General features: G+C 40.5%; 1 protein-coding gene across 2 annotated transcripts in view; it reads left to right on the top strand.

Moving 5' to 3' along the window:
• Nucleotides 1–24,069, top strand: part of LOC126483775 (uncharacterized) — a 150,822-nt gene that overhangs the window by 37,302 nt on the left and 89,451 nt on the right. For both annotated transcript variants that reach the window (XM_050106931.1, XM_050106930.1), the window contains exons 2-4: nucleotides 10,809–10,993; nucleotides 11,093–11,182; nucleotides 20,610–20,791. In XM_050106931.1, the coding sequence (XP_049962888.1) occupies nucleotides 10,809–10,993; nucleotides 11,093–11,182; nucleotides 20,610–20,791 (457 nt within the window). The remainder of the gene's footprint in view (nucleotides 1–10,808; nucleotides 10,994–11,092; nucleotides 11,183–20,609; nucleotides 20,792–24,069) is intronic.

The raw sequence follows: 24,069 nt of genomic DNA, 5'->3' as shown, positions 1-24,069 counted from the left end.
TTTGTTTTAATGATGTCCACCCCAAATCATGTATCATATCCATGACACACTCTCCACTGTTTCTCGATAATGCAAAACATGCTGCATTTCTTTGAACTGTCTTGAAGTACTCTGTTAATTCTATCTGGTAAGGATCCCACACCATACTGCAGTAAATCAAAAGATAACAGACAAGCATGGTGTAGGCAGTAGGTCTGTTACAGCTTCTAAGTGTTCTGTCAATAAAACACAGTTGTTGTTTCACCTTCCCCACAATATTTCCAATTTAAGTTGTTTTTAATTGTAATTCACAGGTATTTAGTTGAATTTATGGCATTTAGATTTGATTGATTTATCATGTAACTGAAGTTTAATGGATTTCCTTTAGCACGCGTGTGGATGACCTCATACTTTTCATTAGTTAGGCTCAATTGCCAGTTTTCACACCATTTGGATAGCTTTTCTAAATATTTTTGCAATTTGTTTTGATCTTCTGATGACTTTACTGGACAGTAAATGACAGTATCATCTGCAAACAACCTAAGACCAATGCTCAGACTGTCTCCTAAACCATTAATATAGATCGGGATCAGCAGAGGGCCTATAACTCTACCTTGGGGAACACCAGAAATCACTTCTGTTTTATTCCACAACTTTCAGTTACTACAAACTGCAACCTCTCTGACAGGAAATCACAAATCCAGTCACATAACGTAGAGAATATTCCATAAGCATGAAATTTGTTCAAGCTGCTTGTGAGATATAGTGTCAAAAGCCATCTTTAAATCAAGAAATACAGAATCAATTTGAAATCCCTTGTTGATAGCACTCAACTCTGTGTGTGAGTAAAGAGCTAGTTGTATTTCACAAGAATGATGTTTTCCAAATCTGTGTTGACTGTGTGTCAAGAGACCATTCTCTTTGAGGAAATTCATGTTCCAAAATACTGCTGCATATCAACATTCATGATATGGACCTTTCATTTAGTGAATTACTCCTATTGCCGTTCTTGAATGCTGGTGTGACCTGTGCAATCTTCCAGTCTTTGGGTATGGATCTCTTGTTGAGCCAGTGGTTGTATACGGTTATTAAGTATGGAGCTATTGCACCAGCATACTCTGAAAGGAACCATTTGGTATACAGTATCTGGACTGGACACACTTGCCTTTATTAAGTGATTTAAGCTATTTAACTACTACAAAGATATCTTCTTCTAAGTTACTCATGTTGGCAGCTGTTCTTGATTCAAAGTCTGGAGTATTTACTTAGCCTTCTTTGGTGCACAGGCTTCTATCCAGTCTTTCCAAAAGATACTGAGAAACTGGCCTGTTATGGAATGCTGACTTACTTAAAAGTATTTGTTAACTGCCTCTCAGTTTGGCTTTTGTAAAGGACTACTGAGAGAAAGTAATACAAGAACTGACATATAAAGTTGTGGGAGGCTCAACAAGAAAATGTACCATTTTGGTATATTTTTTGATGTTGCCAAATCCTATGATTTGTGTGGATTATAAAATTCCAATCAGGAAACTAAAGTGCTGCAGCATTAGTGTCATCCCTCTTGCATGGATGGAATCTTACCTTCATAAAGAAATAACAGTGTGTGTCACAAGCATGAAATTAATCTCAGAGTGGGGAAAGATAAGGTGTAGTTTACCATAACATCTGGTATGGGTTCAACTGTTGTTCTTAACCCGGCCTAGCATTGTTCAGAGCTAGTAGTGTTTTGAATCACAAAGACTCATATTACACTGAGGTGACAAAAGTCATGGGATACTTCATAATAGTGTGTCGGACCTCCTTTTGCTCTGTGTACTGCAGCAATTGAAGTAACATGTACTCAATAAGTTGCTGGAAGTCCCGTGCAAAAATTTTGAACCATGTTGACTGTATAACCATCTATAATTGTGAAAGTGGTGCAGGATTTTGTGTATGAAATGATTTCTTGATGATGTCCCATATAAATGTTTGATGAGATTCATGTCGGGCTATCTGGATGGCCAGATCATTTGCTTGCATATAAATGTTTGATGAGATTCATGTCGGGCGATCTCGATGGCCAGATCATTCGCTTCAACTATCCAGAATGTTCTTCAAACCAGTTGTGAACAATTGTGGCCTGGTGACAATTCCATCATTGTTTTTATGGGAACATGAAGTCCATGGATGGCTGTAGATGGTCTTTTCAAGTAGCCAAACATGACCATTTCCAATCAGTGATTGGTTCAGTTAGCCCAGAGAACCCAGCCCATTCCGTGTAAACACAGCCCACGCCACTATGGAGCCACCACCAACTTGCACAGTGTCTTGTTCACAACTTGGGTCGCTGGCTTCATGTAATCTGTGCCACATTCAAATGCCACATTCAAACCCTGCCATCAGCTCTTGCCAACTGACATCAGGACTCATGTGACCAGGATATCGTTTCTCAGTTATCAGGGGTCTAACTGATACAGCCACGAGTCCAGGACAGGTGCTGCAGGTGATATGCTGTTGACAAAGACACTTGCATTGGCTATCTGCTGCCACATCCCAGTAACACCAGATTTCGCCGCACTGTCTTAATGTATGTGTTTGTCATACTTCCCACATTCATTCAGTGTTGCATGTCTATCAGCACTGACAACTCTATGCTAATGCCACTACTCTCGGTCGTTGAATGAAGGCCGTCAGCTACTGCATTGTCCATGGTGAGAGGTAATGCCTGAAATCTGGTATTCTTGACACACACTTGACACTTTAGGCCTCTGAATATTGAATTCCCTAATGATTTCCAAAATGTGGTGTCCCATGTGTCTAGTAGCAACTACTATTCCGCATCCAAAGTCTGTTAATTCCCAGTGTGCAGCCATAATCTCATTGGAAACTGTTTCACATGAACCATCTGAGTACAAATGACAGTTCCAGCAGTGCACTGTTCTTTTATACCTTGTGAAAGCCATACTATTGCCATCCGGATATGTACATATCGCTGTCCCATGACTTTTGCCACCTCAGATTTCAAACAAAAATTAATGACTTTTTAGCATGACAAGTGGACATTTAAATGATCCTACACTAAATGAAACACCCTTTGTAAAATTCCAAGCGGGTTCAGATGGATAATAAAGTGCTGACCTAAAGACAAGTGTGTCAGCTTGTTTAGGATATGTTTTGCTCCTTGTTGTCTTACATTATTATCTTCCAGGGAAGTGCACCCAAAATAAATAAACTGTTTATTGAACAAAAATATGCAATAAGCGTACTGTATGAAGTAGATAACCATGTATCTTGCAGAAGCCTTTTTAAATATCACTTCCCAATACAGGAGCACCTTAATGATTTCTATTGTTGACAATAAAATTCAGTTTCAGACAAACAGTTATTTATAGTCACAATACAGGATAGAAAAATAACTTTCATGTAGCTTTTGCTGCCACCTCTATGGTTCTGAGTAGATTTATTTACACCAACAGACATTCAACAAGCTCCTTACTAATATAAAGCAAGAAATTGGAACTCCATACATATTCAAAACTCATTCTTTCTGCAAATTAAATAAATATCTAGAACGACTTTGTTTCCGTTAAGCTTGTTACTTGGAATTAACGCTACTAGCTAGTCAAGAGTGTGTGCTCATCCTAAAGTGTGCAATAGAAGTGAATACACAAGCCCCCTAAGTAGTATAAAGCCTGTATCACATGGCATGCACATAACTACCAATGCTAAATAAAGTTGTAACTAAAAATGATGATGATCTTAAAAATTCTCATTGCTGTGGTGCCCATCCAAAAGGAATGGTGTAGATTTAAGAATGGAAAACTGCTGTCAGCTATATGGCAAGTAACAGTATTCATTGGGAAGTTGCATGACTAGTAGTAATATACTGTAAACAGGAACCATGATCAACAATTTTTTCTTTAAAAACTGCCAGTGTTATCAAGTAAATATTCAACTTTGAATAGCAGATAAACAGCAGCTATTTAGTATTACTAAACAGACAACAGCTTTTCTCAAAGTAGCAGCTTTCTTTCTATATTACCTTATTAGATATAGACAAAAGCATATAGTGAAAAGGATAGATTGCTACTCACCTTACTGTGTAGTGGAGTTGTTGAGTCACAGACGGGCACAACAAAAGAACTGCTGAACAAGTAAGCTTCAAAAGGCTTTCTTCTGAATTACACACACACACACACACACACACACACACACACACACACACACACACAGTCTCTGGCTGCCTAGGCCAGACTGGCATGATAAGAGAAGCGGTTTGGATGGGGTGGGGGCTGTGGCAGAGGGGGAGGGATAGCATGGTAGGGGTGAGGGATGATAAAGTGCTGCTTGTGGAAGCATACGGGGATGAGCTGGGGAGAGGGTAGGACAACTAGGTGCAGTTGTGAAGTTAGACTGTTCTGTGTTCTACATGGGCATGAAACCAACAAACACACTCTCCACATGAATGATCACTGACAAACTGTAGCCAAGAAACAGCTGGACCACCTAGTTGCTGAGCCCACTGCCCAAAACGTTCTTCACTTCAGTCAGTTCTTCACAGCATGTGCCATCTGGATCCTTCCTGAAACACCAGTTTTCTTTACTGCACGGGTGAGAACTCTCCCCGCAGTATATCCTACATTCTTGTAACCCTCTTGGCCTCAACCTTCATTAGTCACCGTCCTCCGTTCACCTGCCCCCTTCCCTGTTCCTACTCCATCACTACAGAGCCTTCTGTTTCACCAACACACCTACGGTCTTTTTACTCCTCTCCTTTGCTGCCCCTCCCCCCATCATCTAACCTCACGAATGCAGCTAGCTGCCCTACTCTCTTTTCACCTCATCCCTGTATGCACCCGAAAGCAGCACTTTACTGTCCCCCACCCCTATCCTGCTATCACTTCCCATCCCTGCCCCAGCTTCCTCCTTACTCCAACCACCCAGATTGCTTTTCCCATCATATGCTGCTGCTCGCAGTATGGTCTTGGCAGGCAGCGACAGTAGTTGTGTGTATGAGTTGTGTTTGCATGAGTGTGTTTTTGTTTGTTTGTGTTTGTGTGGTTGGTGGGAAGGGGGGCGGGGGCGGCAGGTCTAATTCAGAAGACCACCTTTTGTCCGAATGCATACTTGCTTAGTAGTCTTTTTGTTGTGCCTGTCTGCAGCTCAACATCTTCACTATGTTGTGAGTAGCAATCTGTCCTTTTCATAGTCATTATTCCGTCCTGGATTTTCCATTGTCTTATTAAATTGAGCTAACATAAGCATAACTGGACCATCTACCATTAACCATGGACCTTACTGTGGGGAGGGGGGGGGGGGAGATGGCTTGCATGCCTCAGTGATACAGGTAGCCGTATTGTAAGTGCAACCACCGTGGAGGGTTATCTGTCGAGAGGCCAGACAAACTTGTGGTTCCTGAAGAGGAGCAGCAGCCTTTTTATTAGTTTCAGGGGCAATAGTCGTGACTGATCTGGCGTTGTAACATCAACCAGAATGGCCTTGCTGTGCTGGTACTGCGAACAGCAGAAATTAGGTGGAAACTGAAAACATAATTTTTCCCTGAGGGCATGTGCTCTACTGTATGGCCAAATGACATTGGATTGCCATTGGGTAAAATATTTAGGATGTAAAATAGCCCTTCCATTCAGATCTCTGGGTGGGGACTACTCAGAGGGGTGTCATCAGGAGAAACAAAACTGGCTTTCACGAGATCAGAATGTAGAATGCTAGATCCATTAATTAGGCAGTTAGGTTATAAAATTTAAAAAGCAAAATGAATGGGCTGAAGTTAGATATAATGGGAATTAGTGAAGTTTGGTGGCAGGAGGAGCAGGACTTCTGGTTGCGTGATTACAGGGTTATCAATGCAAAGTAGAATAGGGATAATGTAGGGGTGGGTTTAAAAAATGAATAAGAAAGTAGGAATGCTTAGTGAACACGTTATCATAGCCAAGATACACAAAGCCCATGCCTACCACAGTAGTACAAGTTTATATGCCAACTAGCTCCACAGATGGGAAGAGATTGACGAAATGCCTGAGATGAAGGAAATCATTCAGATAGTTAAAGGAGATGGGAATTTAATTGTGATAGTTGAACTGGAATTCAACAGTAGGAAAAGGAAGAGAAGGGAAAATAATAAGTGAATGTGAACTGGGGCAAACGGATGAAAGAGGAAGCCACCTGGTACAATTTTGCACAAAGCACAATTTAATCCTTGCTAACACTTGATTTAAGAATTGTAAAAGAAGGCTACATTATGTGGAGGAGACCTTTACATACCGGAAGGTTTCAGATTGATTAAATAATGGTTAGACAGAGATATAGGAACCAGATTTTAATTTTGAAGACATTTTCAGGGGTAGATGGAAAATGGAAATGTCGTGTGGCTAGGGCCTCCCGTCGGGTAGACCGTTCGCCTGGTGCAGGTCTTTCGATTTGACGCCATTTCGGTGGATTCTGAACTTCAGGGGTAGATGTGGATTCTGAACACAAGTTATTGGGTATGAACTGTAGATTAAAACTGAAGAAACTGCAAAAAGCTAGGGAATTAAGGATAGGGGACCTGGATAAGTTGAAAGAGCCAAAGGTTGTTGAGAGTTTTAGAGGGAGCATAAGGCAACGACTGACTAAAACAGGGGAAAGGAGTACAGTAGATGATGATTGGGTAGCTTAAAGAGATGAAATACTGAATACAGCAGAGGATCAAATAGGTAAAAAGACAAGGCCTAGTAGAAATCCTTGGATAAGACAAGAGATATTGAATTTAACTGGTGAAAGCAGAAAATTTAAAACCACAGTAAATGAAGCAGGTGAAAGGGAATACAAATGTCAAAAAATGAGATTGACAGGAAGTGCAAAATGGCTAAGGAGGAATAGCTAGAGGACAAATGTAAGGATTTAGAAGCATATTTCTGTTGGAGAAAGATACACCACCTACAGGAAGATTAAAGAGGCCTCTGGGGAGAAGAGAAACAAGCTGAGAATATCAAGAGCTCAAATGAAAAGCAGTCCTATGCAAAGAAGGGAAAGCTGAAAGGTGGAAGGAGTGTGTGAAGAGCCTACACAAGGGAGATAAACTTGAAGACAGGATTATAGAAAAGGAAGAGGACGTAGATGAAGGTGAGATGGGAGGAATGATACTGCAAAAAGAATTTGACAGAGCCCTGAAAGATCTAAGCCACAACAGGGCCCCAGGAGTAGATGACATTCTGTCAGAACTACTAATAGTCTTGGGAGAGCCAGCCATGACAAAACTCTTCCATCTGGTGTGCAAGATGTACGAGTCAGGCGAAATACCCACAGACTTCAAGCTGAATGTAGTAATTCCAATTCCAAAGAAAGTAGTTGGTGATAGATGTGAAAATTACTGAACTGTCAGTTTAATAAGTCATGGCTGCAAAATACTAACAAGAATTCTTTACAGAAGAATGGAAAAACTGGTAGAAGCTGACCTCGGGGAAGACCAGCTTGGATTTATGAGAAATGTAGGAACATGCAAAGCAATACTGACCCTATGACTTACTCTGGAGGATAGGTTAAAGAAAGGCAAACCTGTGTTTAAAGCATTTGTAGACTTAAAGAAAGATTTTTTCAATGGTGACTGGAATATTCTCTTTGAAATTGTGAAGGCAGCAGAGGTAAAATATAGGGAGCAAAAGGCTATTTACAACTTCTACAGAAACCAGACACAGTTAGGAGTCAAGGGGCATAAAGGGAGGCTGTGGTTGAAAATGGAGTGAGACCAGGTTGTAGCCTATCCCTGAGGTTTTTCAATTTGTACACTGAACAAGCAGTAAAGGAAACCAAAGAAAAATATGGAGTAGGAATTAAAGTTAAGGGAAAAGAAATAAAAACCTTGAGGTTTGCCAGTCACATTGTAACTCTGTCACACAGCAAAGGACTTGGAAGAGCAGTTGAATGGAGGACATAAGATGAACATCAAGAAGAGCAAAACAAGGATAATGAAATGTAGTCTAATTAAATCGCATAATGTTAAGGGAATTAGACCAGGGAACAAGACACTTAAAGTAATAGATGAGTTTTGCTATTTGGGTAGTAAAATGACTGAGTATGGTTGAAGTAGAGATGATATAAAATGTACTGGTAATGGCAAGAAAAGTATCTCTGAAGAGGAGAAATTTGTTAATATCAAATATAGATTTAAATGTTTTGAAGTCTTTTGTGAAGGTATTTGTCTGTAGTGTAACTATGCATGGAAATGAAATGTAGTGTAGTGTATGGAAATGAAATGTGGATGGTAAACAGTTTACACAAAAAGAGAATACAAGCTTCTGAAATGTGGTGCTACAGAAGATTAGAAGGGTCAGTCATGTGACTAATGAGGAGGTACTGAAAACAATTGGGGAGACAAGAAATTTGTGGCACAACTTGACCAAAAGAAGGACTCTGTTGGTAGGACATATTCTGAGACATCAAGGGATCACCAATTTAATATTGGAGGGAAGTGTGGGGGGTAAAAATCATAGAGGGAGACCAAGAGATAAATACAGTTAGCAGCTTCATAAGGATGTAGGTTGCATTAGTTATTCATGGATGAAGAGGCTTGCACAGGATAGTCATGGAGAGCTGAGTGAAACGAGTTTTTGGACTGAAGACAACAACAAGCATAACAACCCTAAGCGGTACAGCAATACTCCATTATTTCATGAAAAAAACAGTTTAGTTTGACCTTAGTGCCACATTTATGATAGTTACTGTTAACACAGAATATAGATTAAGATTTTGCAGCATATTTGTCCTTTGTTAACGTATACTTTGGCTCATTTCACATCTCTGATAGTTCTCCTTCTTGATGGCATTCATAGAACACAGCAAATTAATTAATTACAAAGAATTAACCTACATTAATTGTACGCAGCCACTGTCTCACCATGTCAGTTTAGACAAAATAGAATTAATTAATTAATTAATGTTAAATTACCTGTAGAATTGTTAATATTCATCAAGAAGCTTTATTTGACTATTGTAACCCTTATTTAGGGTCAAGAAACATTAAATTGTCCATTAGTCAACAAAAACCAATAATAGTTCCTGATTTAAATTAATGTAAGTCCAAGCACAACTGCACACAGTTTAAAATTAGTCTTATGATATTGGAAATCTCACACTCATCAAATAGAAGCACTGTATGCAAATTTTACATCAGCCCTTGTAATACAGATGATAGACCTGCCTGTCTAGTCAGTCAGTCAGTCAAAAAGCATGGCAGCCACTATCCAAACACAAGTCTAGTCCTGATTAACAACAACAGTGGCTGCAGTTCGCTTCGTAGAGGCAGAGTTGGATAACAGCAGCTAGCGAAGGAAAACTGGGAGCAACCCAACTGCTGGATGGCCTTGTATTGGGCCACTATGGAATTTCAGCAACCAGCTTGTGATATAGGTGGCTTCCCTACTGGAGGCAGCCTCACTGGATTTGCGTGGTACGACTGTATCTTCCATTTGCATATCCGATGGGGCTACAGAACTGACATAAAGAGTGCTTTAAATTCTAAATTACAGGGGTTGGAAAAACTATTGAAACACTGTGGGGAAACACATGTTTGAACATAAATGCAGATGCTAAACAAATATGTGGGTTGCGCTATTGTATTTAACCACAAAGGCAACCCACGCAGTGTCCTTAACACATTGCAGGTGTCAATCTTGGTGAGAACAGAGTTCTTTGTAATTGAGAGTGCATTATGTCAGAGCTAAGTGAATTCAAACATGGGTAAGGTGTTGGTGGTTATATGGTGGATGCTTCCATAACCAAGGGATCCAAACTATTTGGTGTTTCAAGAGGCACTATATCAAAGATTTATAGCACATACAGGGAAAGTGGAAAAACATTGTCACTAAGTCAAACAGGGACAAAAGTGTGGGTTGAGTGATTGTCACAGACTGTCATTGAATAGTATTGCGACAGAAAATAAGACGACAGTAGCTGCAAAAGTACCTGCAGATCTGAATGCTGCACTTTCAATCCCTTTGAACACCAATGCAACACACAGGGAGTTCCATAAGCAGGGAACCACAGAGTGAACTGGAATTTTGAAACCATTCATCAGTGATACAAATGTCCATAACAGGAAAAGATGCATCTGAAGGTACAGACCTGGACTGTGGAGCAGTGGAAGAAAGTCATTTGGTCAGATGAGTATTGCGTTACACTGTTCCCAAGTTCTGGCCGTGTTGCATCCTGAGAGTGAAACATGGTGTGGGTTCGGTGATGATATGGGCAGTCATATCATGATATTCCAGAGGCCGCTATGGTAGTCTGCAAGGTCACATTATTGCCAAGGATTATGTGACCATTTTGTCTGATGAGATCCATCCCATGGTACAGTGTTTGCTCCCTGGTCGTCATTTTGTGTTGTCTGATGAGATCCATCCCATGGTATAGTGTTTGCTCCCTGATGGTCATTTTGTGTTCCAAGATGACAGGGCTATTCACATAGCTCACATCATCCATAATGGGTTTTGTCAGCACAAGGATGAGTTGTCACCTCTCTCTTGGCCACCACAGTCACCAGATCTCAATATTAGCCTTCAGATCTTTATTTATCCTTACTGGTATGACTGGAAGCTGCTTTGAATGTCAGCATGTTTTGTACACCATATTAGCCATGGTAGTGCATTATGCTTTTGCTGTTTCCATATTTTTCCCAGATCATGTATGTCTGATACATGTTACTGAAATAATTTATCTTTACATTACTTATCTAAAAGAAATTTCTGAATTTTGCTTGAATTAGTTACGCTTTTATTCGTGATTCATGTAACACAGTATTGACAGTTAATCTGTACTTAAAAGTTAGAGAACATTGAGTTTTTGTGCTCTTTCAGGTGACCATGTAGTTGAGCAAGCTTTGGCAGAAATTGGGATTTCAGCAGAGGATTTGTCTCCTATCACTACGGAGAACGATCAAAAGTTATGGGTATGTCCTGTCAAATCATGCAACAAGATATTTCCCAGATTGTGTATGCTCCGCATCCACATACTCTGCCATTATGGAATAAGGCCATACAAGGTAAAATCCATCTGAATAAGGCAGATAGCACTGCTGATTCAATCAAATTATTTTGTCCACTGTTATTGCCACTACTATTTATGAAACATTATTTTTCAGTGTGACTATCAGGGGTGTGAATGGTCATTTTACACTTATTTCAAATTAAAGAGACATAAAGAAACTCACTTAAAGAAAAAGGACTACATGGTAAGTTACAATGAATAAAATCTGCATATTTAAAAGAAAATCCAGCTTTCCTGTTTGACATTTATTAGATGTAATATATAACATAAATTGCTTATTGGAGTTCTTAAATTTAGCTACTTGTCTGAGTACTGAAGAAACTCTTGTGAAGATTTACCTCACTGGTAAAATAATCTACCTTAAGGTAGCAGAATTCATAGTTTGAGCATTAAAAAGATGTCAGACCCTGAGTTTTGAAGCTGGAAGTTGTTTCTTCCAACAGAACTGGAAACAATAATATGAATCTGTTGTTTTGTTAATAAGCCAGCTTTAATCTTCATACAATAAGAGGATGTCGTTATCAGGAGAAAGAAAACTGGCGTTCTACGGATCGGAGCGTGGAATGTCAGATCCCTTAATTGGGCAGGTAGGTTAGAAAATTTAAAAAGGGAAATGGATAGGTTAAAGTTAGATATAGTGGGAATTAGTGAAGTTCGGTGGCAGGAGGAACAAGACTTCTGGTCAGGTGACTACAGGGTTATAAACACAAAGTCAAATAGGGGTAATGCAGAAGTAGGTTTAATAATGACTAGGAAAATAGGAATGCGGGTAAGCTACTACAAACAGCATAGTGAACGCATTATTGTGGCCAAGATAGATACGAAGCCCACACCTACTACAGTAGTACAAGTTTATATGCCAACTAGCTCTGCAGATGACGAAGAAATTGAAGAAATGTATGATGAAATAAAAGAAATTATTCAGATAGTGAAGGGAGACGAAAATTTAATAGTCATGGGTGACTGGAATTCGAGTGTAGGAAAAGGGAGAGAAGGAAACGTAGTAGGTGAATATGGATTGGGGCTAAGAAATGAAAGAGGAAGCCGCCTGATAGAATTTTGCACAGATCACAACTTAATCATAGCTAACACTTGGTTTAAGAATCATGATAGAAGGTTGTATACATGGAAGAACCCTGGAGATACTAAAAGGTATCAGATAGATTATATAATGGTAAGACAGAGATTTAGGAACCACGTTTTAAATTGTAAGACATTTCCAGGGGCAGATGTGGACTCTGACCACAATCTGTTGGTTATGACCTGTAGATTAAAACTGAAGAAACTGCAAAAAGGTGGGAATTTAAGGAGATGGGACCTGGATAAACTGAAAGAACCAGAGGTTGTACAGAGTTTCAGGGAGAGCATAAGGGAACAATTGAAAGGAATGGGGGAAAGAAATACAGTAGAAGAAGAATGGGTAGCTCTTAGGGATGAAATAGTGAAGGCAGCAGACGATCAAGTAGGTAAAAAGAAGAGGGTTAGTAGAAATCCTTGGGTAACAGAAGAAATATTGAATTTAATTGATGAAAGGAGAAAATATAAAAATGCAGTAAATGAAGCAGGCAAAAAGAAATACAAACGTCTCAAAAATGAGATCGACAGGAAGTGCAAAATGGCTAAGCAGGGATGGCTAGAGGACAAATGTAAGGATGTAGAGGCTTATCTCACTAGGGGTAAGATAGATACTGCCTACAGGAAAATTAAAGAGACCTTTGGAGATAAGAGAACCACATGTATGAATATCAAGAGCTCAGATGGAAACCCAGTTCTAAGCAAAGAAGGGAAAGCAGAAAGGTGGAAGGAGTATATAGAGGGTCTATACAAGGGCGATGCACTTGAGGACAATATTATCGAAATGGAAGAGGATGTAGATGAAGATGAAATGGGAGATACGATACTGCGTGAAGAGTTTGACAGAGCACTGAAGGACCTGAGTCGAAACAAGGCCCCCGGAGTAGACAAAATTCCATTGGAACTACTGACGGCCTTGGGAGAGCCAGTCCTGACAAAACTCTACCATCTGGTGAGCAAGATGCACGAAACAGGCGAAATACCCTCAGACTTCAAGAAGAATATAATAATTCCAATCCCAAAGAAAGCAGGTGTTGACAGATATGAAAATTACCGAACCATCAGTTTAATAAGCCACAGCTGCAAAGTACTAACACGAATTCTTTACAGACGAATGGAAAAACTAGTAGAAGCCGACCTCGGGGAAGATCAGTTTGGATTCCGTAGAAATACTGGAACACGTGTGGCAATACTGACCTTACGACTTATCTTAGAAGAAAGATTAAGGAAATGCAAACCTACGTTTCTAGCATTTGTAGACTTAGAGAAAGCTTTTGACAATGTTGACTGGAATGCTCTCTTTCAAATTCTAAAGATGGCAGGGGTAAAATACAGGGAGCGAAAGGCTATTTACAACTTGTACAGAAACCAGATGGCAGTTATAAGAGTTGAGGGACATGAAAGGGAAGCAGTGGTTGGGAAGGGAGTAAGACAGGGTTGTAGCCTCTCCCCGATGTTATTCAATCTGTATATTGAGCAAGCAGTAAAGGAAACAAAAGAGAAATTTGGAGTAGGTATTAAAATCCATGGAGAAGAAATAAAAACTTTGAGGTTCACCGATGACATTGTAATTCTGTCAGAGACAGCAAAGGACTTGGAAGAGCAGTTGAACGGAATGGATGGTGTCTTGAAGGGAGGATATAAGATGAATATCAACAAAAGCAAAACGAGGATAATGGAATGTAGTAGAGTTAAGTCTGGTGATGCTGAGGGTATTAGATTTGGAAATGAGACACTTAAAGTAGTAAAGGAGTTTTGCTATTTGGGGAGCAAAATAACTGATGATGGACGAAGTAGAGAGGATATAAAATGTAGACTGGCAATGGCAAGGAAAGCGTTTCTGAAGAAGAGAAATTTGTTAACATTGAGTATAGATTTAAGTGTCAGGAAGTTATTTCTGAAAGTATTTGTATGGAGTGTAGCCATGTATGGAAGTGAAACATGGACAGTAAATAGTTTGGACAAGAAGAGAATAGAAGCTTTTGAAATGTGGTGCTACAGAAGAATGCTGAAGATTAGATGGGTAGATCACATAACTAATGATGAAGTATTGAATAGGATTGGGGAGAAGAGAAGTTTGTGGCACAACTTGACCAGAAGAAGGGATCGGTTGGTAGGACATGTTCTGAGGCATCAAGGGATCACCAATTTAGTATTGGAGGGCAGCGTGGAGGGTAAAAATCATAGGGGGAGACCAAGAGATGAATACATTAAGCAGATTCAGAAGGATGTAGGTTGCAGTAGGTACTGGGAGATGAAGAAGCTTGCACAGGATAGAGTAGCATGGAGAGCTGCATCAAACCAGTCTCAGGACTGAAGACCACAACAACAACAACAATAAGAACAAAATGGTATAGAAATAATTGTGTTAATGTGACCCCTAGGTTATGGGGACAAAGGTCTGATCATAAAAGTGAATACATTACAACAGCAAAAAGGCTCAGTTTACTGAAGTGCTATGGATAATTTATTTTACGTGCAAGTTTTCAGGACTTGTTCCACAGTCTTTTGAAATTTCCTGAAGACAACATTATTTCTATGGTTTCTGTACAGATCCAGTTAATAAAGTACTCAGCCAATTAGTTGCCAGAATTTATTTATTTTTAGACTTCCCTCAGATTTTGATACTAAAGAACAACAATGATTTACCTAAAAAATGTTTGACAACAGGAACTGGTATCTGGCTACCAATTATGAATATAAAGCAAGTAAAAATCCTAATCTATAAATAAATCTGTTACTTACTTGAGTTACATTACATTAAACATTGCATAATACATATTACACCCACTAAGAGCTGAGGTCACAGGCAGACAATGTGAATGAAAGCCCATAAATATGTAAAATTAAAATGTGTATAGCTACTGAACAGGCAAATGTCAGACTAGCTGCAGGGCTTATGTAGACTAGCATAGGGCACGCCACACATTGCGGGCTGATTCCAGAAACATATACTCAGCTATATAATATTTAACTTTTCCTGCAGTGACATGCCATTGTAACATATAAATTAGTAATCTAAGTTGCTATCAATACGAAATAGTATAATAGCAACTGAGTAAAAACAGATAAAATTACAAGGAATAAAAAAGTACTACATAATCTCAGATTGGACTAACTACTACATTTTTCCACAGTGTAAACGCAGAAAAAAACTGTATTAACATGGAGACATAAGTAGCACATTTCTATAGTGAAAAATGCAGAAGAAAATTTTTAAGCTTTGAGAACAATGTTGCAGGAAGTGTCCCCTTATAATAAACTAGCTCATCAGAGAAACAATGCCATTTCGTGAAACTAAAGGAAAGCATCATGAGATGTATGTGAGGGGAAAAAATGCTTGTGAAGAGGTGGTGATGTTGATAAACAAGGTACCATAGCAATGGCTTGAAACCATTAAAGAAGACTGTCACTGTGGGTAATGCTGCGGCTGACTGGCTTCACTTAATGACTGAGAACAGCAGTGTTTGCTTAGAGTTTCAGTGCTAACAGACAAGCAACACTGTTTAAAATGACCACAGAAATCAGTGGGGGATGTGTGACAGATGTATCCATCAGAATAGTGCAGTGAAATTTGGTGTTAATGGGCTATGGCAGCAGACAGCCAATGTGAGCACTTTTGCTAACAGTATGACATCACCTGCTACTCTCCTCTCCTCTCCTGGCCTCATGACCCTATTGGTTGGGCCCTAGATAGCTGGAAAACCATGGCATGGTCATATGAGTCCTGATTCCAGTTGGTAAGAGCTGACAGTAGGGTTGGAGTGTGTTGCAGACTCCTTGGACGAATGGACCCAAGTTATCGATAAGGCACAGTGCCAGCTGGTAGTGGCTCCATAATAGTATGGGCTTTGTTTACACAGAATAGAGTGGATCCTGTGGTCCAACTGAACTGATCATTGACTGGAAATGGTTTTGTTCGGCTACTTGAAGACCATTTGCAGTCAGTAATGGACTTCATGTTCCCAAAATATGATGGAATTTTTATGGATGTCAATGTACCATGTCACCGGCCAAAGTTGTTTGCAATTGGTTTGAAAAACATTCTGGAGAATTTGAGTAAATAATTTTGCCGCCAAGATTGCCTGACATGAATCCCATCGAACATTTATGGGATGTAATCGAGATGTCAGTTCATGCAAAAGAGCTCTACACTGGCAACACTTTCACAATTATGGATGACTATAGGGGGCAGTATGGCTCCATGTTTGTGCAGAGAATTTCCAACGATTTATGGAGTCCATGCCACATCGAGTTGCTGCAAACCAATTAGTACAGAATAGATTACACCTTCTGACTCAACACACCCTCAATCACATAAGATGGCCTTTTTCACTCAGACATAAGCCATGCAATAGTAAACAAAGAAGAAATAGAGAGAGAGTTGAATTTAATTAAAACTGTAGCTTATGATAATAGATATGATCCATCTATAGTACACAAAATTTTTGAGAAAGAAGCAAGAAATAGAATTATTGCCTTAGGTGACTGTAAAAATGAGAAAAGTGAAAATAAAAGGTATATTTCAGTTTCTTTCATAGGCAATATGTTGTACAGTGTTATCTGTTTGTTGACTTAAAAAATAAGGTTGCAAAGTAGCTTTCTCCACTGATAACTACCTACAGAAAAATTTTAATCCATAATATTAAAACTGCTAATGAACCCTTATGCAGTTCAAGTGTCTACAAGATTACATGTGATTCATCTCCAATATTTTCTATTGGACAAACTGGGCATGTTTTTAATGTTAGATACAAAGAATAATATTTAGGTAAAAAAGATTCCAAGTCCATAGTGCTATGTTCACAGAACACTTCTTAACATTGGGCCACAATCTGAAAAAGAGTAGAAGAAATTGAGATTGTGCATAAACAAAAGAAAGGGTGGAGGTTGGATATGTTGAAAGAATTAGAATTTCTTAGACGCGCAATAAGGAAAGATGGCCTTCTTTTAAATGATCAGTTGCAATCAAGAAACAGAGGCTTCTACAATAGTTTCAAGCCATTGCTTGTAACCAAGTAATATCCTGCTGCAGTACATTGTTTATCAACATCACCACCTCTTCAGAAACATTTTTTCTCTCACATCCTTCTCGTGATACTTTCCTTTAGTTTCACGAGATGGCATTGCTCCTCTGATGAGCTACTTTATCATGAAAGGGCACTTCTTTAACATTGTTCTCAAAGTTTAAAAATTTTCTTCTACATATTTCAGTTGAGAAATATGCTACTTCTGTCTTCAAGTTAGTTCAGTATTCTTACTGTCTTTTTATTGAGGAAAAGGTAGTAGTTAGTCCAGTTTGAGATTATTCCTTTTAATTTTATCCATTTTTACTCAGTTGTTCTTACAGTACTTCATATTGGTAGCAATGTACAGGGAGAGGTCCCCAGTGGTGGGACTGACTTTTTGAAATTGTGTATACTGTGATGTAGATTAATATCCCCCCTATCACACTATGCAGCCATTCATCCTGGTAAGTGATCATAGGTGAGTTACTGATGAAAAAAAATTGGGAATTTTGCATGACAGTCAATATCATATCATTAATTTAGTACCTTCATATTGGCTGGTTGCTTGGAGTAATGGATAGGATAAAGCCCTGACATGGTCAAGGTCATGGGTTCAAATCTCGTCAGATGCTTTAATTTTTTATTTTAAAATTTTTATCAATATTACTTTGATCATTATTTTTATTCAATTAATTGGTTTAAATGTACGGTACCTTTGTTTGTGTTCCTTTATCACATCATTTTCATCATCATTTCAGCTTCTTAATTGCTCTCAATTTTTTCCTGTCATTCTTTTTCCACTTGAATCTATGTTCACGTAATTTTAATTAATTTTATGTATTAATTTTGATTTAATTTCTTTCATCGTCCTATTTTTCGTTCATGTTATTGCAGTCATTATATCTGTTCCTCAATTTTCATTTAAATCTTCATCTCCATTATTTTCTTCATAGTGCCATAGGAATTTAGGCTATGTGTTTTAAATGTTTGTACAATGATTACCATCCAAAAAAGTAATCTTGTAATGAAAAATACATTTTTGACATTATTTCACAGTCAAAATAACTAGATTATTTTGTATTTTGTTTTTTAACTGATATATTGGCATTCACAAATATTTTAAATAGTATAACAGATAAATATAATTAAATTCAAATTCACAAAAATTCCAAGTGGAAAAAGAATGATGTAAAGAAAAAATGAGAACAAGTGAAAAAATTTCATACTGTAATTTGTATGTGACAAAGGAATAAAAATAAAAAAATTACAATTAAATCAATTAATTGGATAAAATTGATGATCAAAAATCATTTTGGTGAAGACTTAAATATAAAAAAAATTAAAACATTTGATGAAATTCGAGCCCATGGCCTTCAGCATGTGAAGGTCTTAGTGTAACCATTACACCACATAACCAGTCTACATAAATATTCTCTTTTAAGGCTATTAAGTTTACATAAAACTCCAATTTTTTACTCATCAATTACTTGCAAATGAGGGCTCACCAGAGTGAGTAGCTGGAATCTTGACCTACATCTCTTTATAGATGGTTTCAAAATGTTAAGTCAGTCATAGTGCACTCATGTTATAGAACAACATTAGGTTTTCATTGTAGATCAGATAATTCTGCCCCTGAACTTACTATTTACTGCAATTTCTTCTGTAAACAGTCACTTCCCTAGCTACTAAAATCAACTTTCTCACAATTTTCTTATCCTGTCTTCCGTTGATATTCGTAAACTTTCCATTTGCATGTTACATTCACTTTTTTCTTGTTATTATTACAGTACAAGCAAACAATTGGAAATTGGAAATTTTATACTTGACTTATATAGAGACAGTGTTCAAAGAACTAATAGGCCAGACAGATTTCCATGGTGGTTGACAGCAAATCTTATGGATGCAGTTCAGTGATAACCAAACTATAGCTTGTCATTGTTTTTTACCTTGCAACCAGCGCCTTCTTCAAATTACATATCAGTGCCATCCACTATCAAGAACCCTCTGAAAAAAAAAACTTAGTAGTATTGGGTACCAGCTGTCACAAACAACATACAGGTTGTTCGGAAATTCCCATTACAAACTTCTAGGACTTGTAGTGGAAGTGAGTACATAACATTTTGAACAGAGCTCCATGTCAGGGAACATGCTGTTTTTGTGCTACAGTTGTTTGAAAACATGTTTGCTAGGTAGGTATGCAACAAGGTAGTCATGGTGTGGGTGGCCACATTGGATTGGCTGATGTCGTTTGACACCTATCGCACCTCTCTGACATGGTTGGAGCCTCGTGTGTGTGTGTGTGTGTGTGTGTGTGTGTGTGTGTGTACATGACCCTTGTGAATGGTGAAGCTCACAGTAATGGAAGAGCTGCTCATTGCTTTTATCAAGATTGTTCTGCACAACATACGACTCCATCGCATAACATTTTTGCCACAATTACGCAACTGCTTCAAGAAAGGGTACCTTCACCACCAGCAGGCATGACTGTGGTGCTCCAAGGAGACGCTGCACACCTGAATTGAAAGAGGCATTACTGCATCACATTGAAGAGAACCTGTTAATGAGTACAAGAGTAATGAGTGAAATTGTAAGAGATGTTATGTACTGGGTCATGCCTAATCAGTTATGCATTTATAACGTGTTTTAAATGGTTGTAGCACAGAAATGGTACATTCCCGAACATGAGTTCCAATTCATTTATCTACTCACTCTCCTCGACAAGTCCTAGAAGTTTGTAACTGGAATTTCCAAACGCCCTGTATACACACCTATAACGACACATTTGCCTTCATGTAGGAAGAGTCTTCACTCAATTATGCTCACTTGCAGAAGTTGTTAGTGCATTTGTGACAAAATTTTAATATGCAAATTTTTGTACTGTTTCCACAAAGTGGGCAGGACATGTAGCCTTACTCCTTTGCTGCTGGTATTGTAATAGATAGATGATATTAGAAAATGTGGAAAAGTATCACGTGTGCATATATCTGAAGGCTGAATGAAAGGTAAAGTGTAGATGAGGTCTTTATCCAGAAGTGAATGTTAAATGGCTTAAGATGATAAATGTTTTGGTTACAATTTTGTGTAGTCTGTAGACTCCTACATAATATGTCACTCTTTGAAAAAAAAAATGTATGGTTCATGGAGGTTTGTTTGTCCTTTATTATGTTTAAAGCTTCTCTTGAAATTTATTGGATTATATTTTACAGATTAAAAAAAAAATTGCTTTTGTATGATAAATATAGCCTTTAGGGAAAAAAACAGCAAACACGAAATTATAACCATAAAGTCAATGTAACTATATCTTAAACATCAAAATACTATCCATGTATATTTATTGAAGAGGATACTATTTATTATTAATTTCCACCACTTGACTCTGAAAACGTGGCATTCCACATTCTATTGCAAAATTACATTCTGTGAATGTCACATTAGTTTTTGATACAGTATAACTACTTATATATTTGATGTACTGAAGATCTGATGCAAAATATATATTGGAACATGATTGTGTTAAATTCTTTTCAGTGTCCAGTGGATGGTTGTGGACGATGTTTTACTACTATTTACAACTTGAATACACATGTAAAATTACATGAGCGTCCCGCAGTAATGGTTTGTCCTGTTGAATCCTGTGGTGCAAGATTTCAAACAAAAAGAAGCATGGAAGTTCATATGAGAACTCATGATAGTCTTCATGCTCCATACAAGTAAGTGCCCAGAGTAGTAACACTGAAATTGCATGATGAGAGTTATGTAGGTAGATTACCTTCATGTCTGTGAATTAAAGGGCACAATGCACTCTGACACTTCACTGTTAGCAATGAAGAATGCCTTTATTAAAGTCATTGGACAAGAACAACAGGTAAAATGGACACATGTCCACAAAAGAAAATCAGAGCCACTGCTTGATGACAGGTCACCATGTGAGTGAGAGCAGGAAAATAGTGGTGCCACCTGAGGTGAATTTGGTGCCTCAGTGCTTTGCAGAGATTCCTGTAAACCTGATGCTAAATGTCAGCAGTACACACACACACACACACACACACACACACACACACACACACACACAGACGCACACACACACACACACACACACACACATATGCAAACGCAACTTGCACACACGTCTGCAGTCTCAGAGAGCTGAAACTACACTGCGAGCCGCAGCACCAAAGCATGATGGGAGTGGTGACTAGGTGGGGGTTAGGAGGAAGTTGGGGTGGGGAGGCGGAGGGATAGTATGATGGAAGTGGCGGACAGTAAAGTGTTTCAGTTTAGATGGAGGGCAGGAGAGAAGGTGCGGAGGGGGGATGGGGGTAAGTAACGGAAAGGAGAGAAATAAAAATAAAAAGAACCTACACAATATACTTGTCCATCCTTACACAACCTCTGCTCCCAATCCCTTACCTCATGGCTCATACCCCTGTAATAGACCTAGATGCAAGACCTGTCCCATACATCCTCCTACCACCACCTACTCCAGTCCAGTCACTAACATCATCTATCCCATCCAAGGCAGGGCTACCTGTGAAACCAGTCATTTGATTTACAAGCTAAGCTGCAACCACTGTCTTGCATTCTATGTAGGCATGACAACCAACAAGCTGTCTGCATGAATGGCCACCGACAAACCGTGGCCAAAAAACAAGTGGACCACCCTGTTGCTGAACGCGCTGCCAAAGATGATATCCCTCATCTCAATGACAGCTCCACAACCTGTGCCATGTGGATCCTTCCCACCAACATCAGCTTTTCTGAATTGGCAGGTGGGAACTTTCCCTGCAATACATCCTACATTCCTGTAACCCTCCTGGCCTCAACCTTCATTAGTCACTGTCCCCACCCTCCAGCCCCCTCCCTGTTCACATTCCAGAACTACACAGCCGTCATTCCACTGCCACACCCAGTCTTTTAATTTCTTTTTATTTCTATCCCCCCTCCGCACCTTGTTTCCTGCCCTCCGTCTAAACTGTAACACTTCACTGTCCAACACTCCCACCATACTATCCCTCCCCCTCCCTGCCCCAGCCTCCCCCCCCCCCCCCCCCCCCCCCCCTGCGAGTCCGGGGTAAGAATAGGCCCGAGGTATTCCTGCCTGTCGTAAGAGGCGACTAAAAGGAGTTTCAACCGTTTCGGCCTTCCATGTGATGGTCCCCCTTGGGGTTTGACCTCCATTTTTCAAAATTCTACAGAAGTACGAGCCTTTTGGGGAAGGACACCTTACGTGGTGTACCACTGGTCCTAAGTGCACTAAGACCTTGGCACTCAGCATTGTACCGGCGTTGTAACCATGCCCGCTATTCCTCAAATTGGGCCTAAACGCCTGATGGGTTGTACAAGTTACGCCCATAGTGCGTCCCCATCTGCACCAGCGATCATGATGGACTTTCCATGGCACCAGAAATCCAGCACGGTAGCCAGCCCGTTGTGGTGGGGTCATCATGTACCCTCTAGGTTGTAGCCCCCTGACAACACAGGGATCGTACTGCCGATACCTGAGCTGCACCCTCGCCACGTCGGCCAAGGAGTAGATGCCCATCTCCTTGGGGCATCAGGACTCCCGGAAACGGTCATCCTGCCAGGTGGCCCTTGCTGAGGCTGGGTGGCGCCCGTGGGGAGAGCCCCTGGTCGGAGTGGGTGGTATCGGGGCGGACGTTTCGCAGATGAAACGTCAACACATATCAGGTCGCTCTGCGGCCGAGTCTTTCAAAAGAAAAGGTACCGTTCCTAGTTCTGGTTCTCCTGCCCTTTCCCCCTTGGCCACTCCCTGGGAGGAGGGACAGGCCCGCCGGCTTGGGGCGAAGTACTTCCCCCGCTATTTGGTCTGTTCTCGAACCGATGGGGGGACGTTTGCCACCTCCAAGCCCATGTTCTTTGTTCAGCACATTGAGGACATCTTCAGGGAAATTGAGGCTCTCAGCAAGATGCGTTCAGGGTCTGTTCTTATCAAGACCACCTCTGCCACACAGTCGGCAGCGCTCCAGGCATGCGACCGCCTAGGGGACATCCCAGTGTCCATTGTCCCGCATCTGGCACTAAATCGGACGCAGGGGGTTATTTTTCATCGTGACCTCCTGCTACAATCTGATGAGGAGCTCAGGGCCAACCTGGAGCGCCGAGGCGTGCATTTCGTCCGGCGAGTCCAGCGCGGCCCCAAAGACCGTCGCATTGACACCGTGGCCTTTATCCTCGCCTTCGAGGGGGACGTTCTCCCGGAGAAGGTAAAGGTGATGTGCTACCGGTGTGACGTGCGATCTTACATCCCGCCTCCTATGCGCTGTTTTAGGTGTTTGCGCTTTGGGCACATGTCGTCATGGTGTGAGGCTGAGCCCCTTTGTGGCGATTGTGGACGTCCTCTTCGTGAGGAACATACATGCACCCCACCACCTCGGTGCTCTAATTGTCCTGGCGTCCACTTGCCTAGATCCTCAGACTGCCCCGCATATCAGAAGGAGAAGAAGATACAAGAAATCAAAACTTTGGATCGGCTCTCTTATTCTGAGGCCCGGAAGAAGTACGACCGCCTCCATCCCGTGCCATTGACCACTTCGTTTGCCTCAGTTGTGTCCACTCCTTCCGCGGTATCCTCACCCCTATCCTGTCCCCCCTCCGCCTCCTCCGCCCATCAGGGGGCTCTGCCTCCACTTCCCAAATCCCTCCCTTCCAAATCCTCCTCCCCCGTGGCCCCCACCCCCTCTGCCCCAGGGGCCACCCTTCCTCCTCCTCCTCCCCCCACGCCACCTGAGAAGCGATCCTCTTCTCAGGCGTCCGTCGGGGAAACGTTCCGGACCCCAGCTTCCGAGGTCCGGCGTTCCAAAACGGACCCTGCGCGTGAGGACCTTCTTCGGGTCCAGCCCACCATCCCTGTGCCTCTTCGGCCTTCCAAGAAGGCCTCCAAGAAGAAGTCTCTATCCCCCTCCCCACCCCGGCGCGTTTCGTCTGACGCTCCATCCGTGAGTCGCTGCTCCCGGCCGTCCTCAGTTTT

This window comes from Schistocerca serialis, chromosome 6 (assembly GCF_023864345.2).
Source record: "Schistocerca serialis cubense isolate TAMUIC-IGC-003099 chromosome 6, iqSchSeri2.2, whole genome shotgun sequence".
Taxonomy (NCBI): domain Eukaryota; kingdom Metazoa; phylum Arthropoda; class Insecta; order Orthoptera; family Acrididae; genus Schistocerca; species Schistocerca serialis.
The sequence above is the reverse complement of the archived record's forward strand: the minus strand, read 5'-3'. Positions and strand labels throughout refer to the sequence as shown.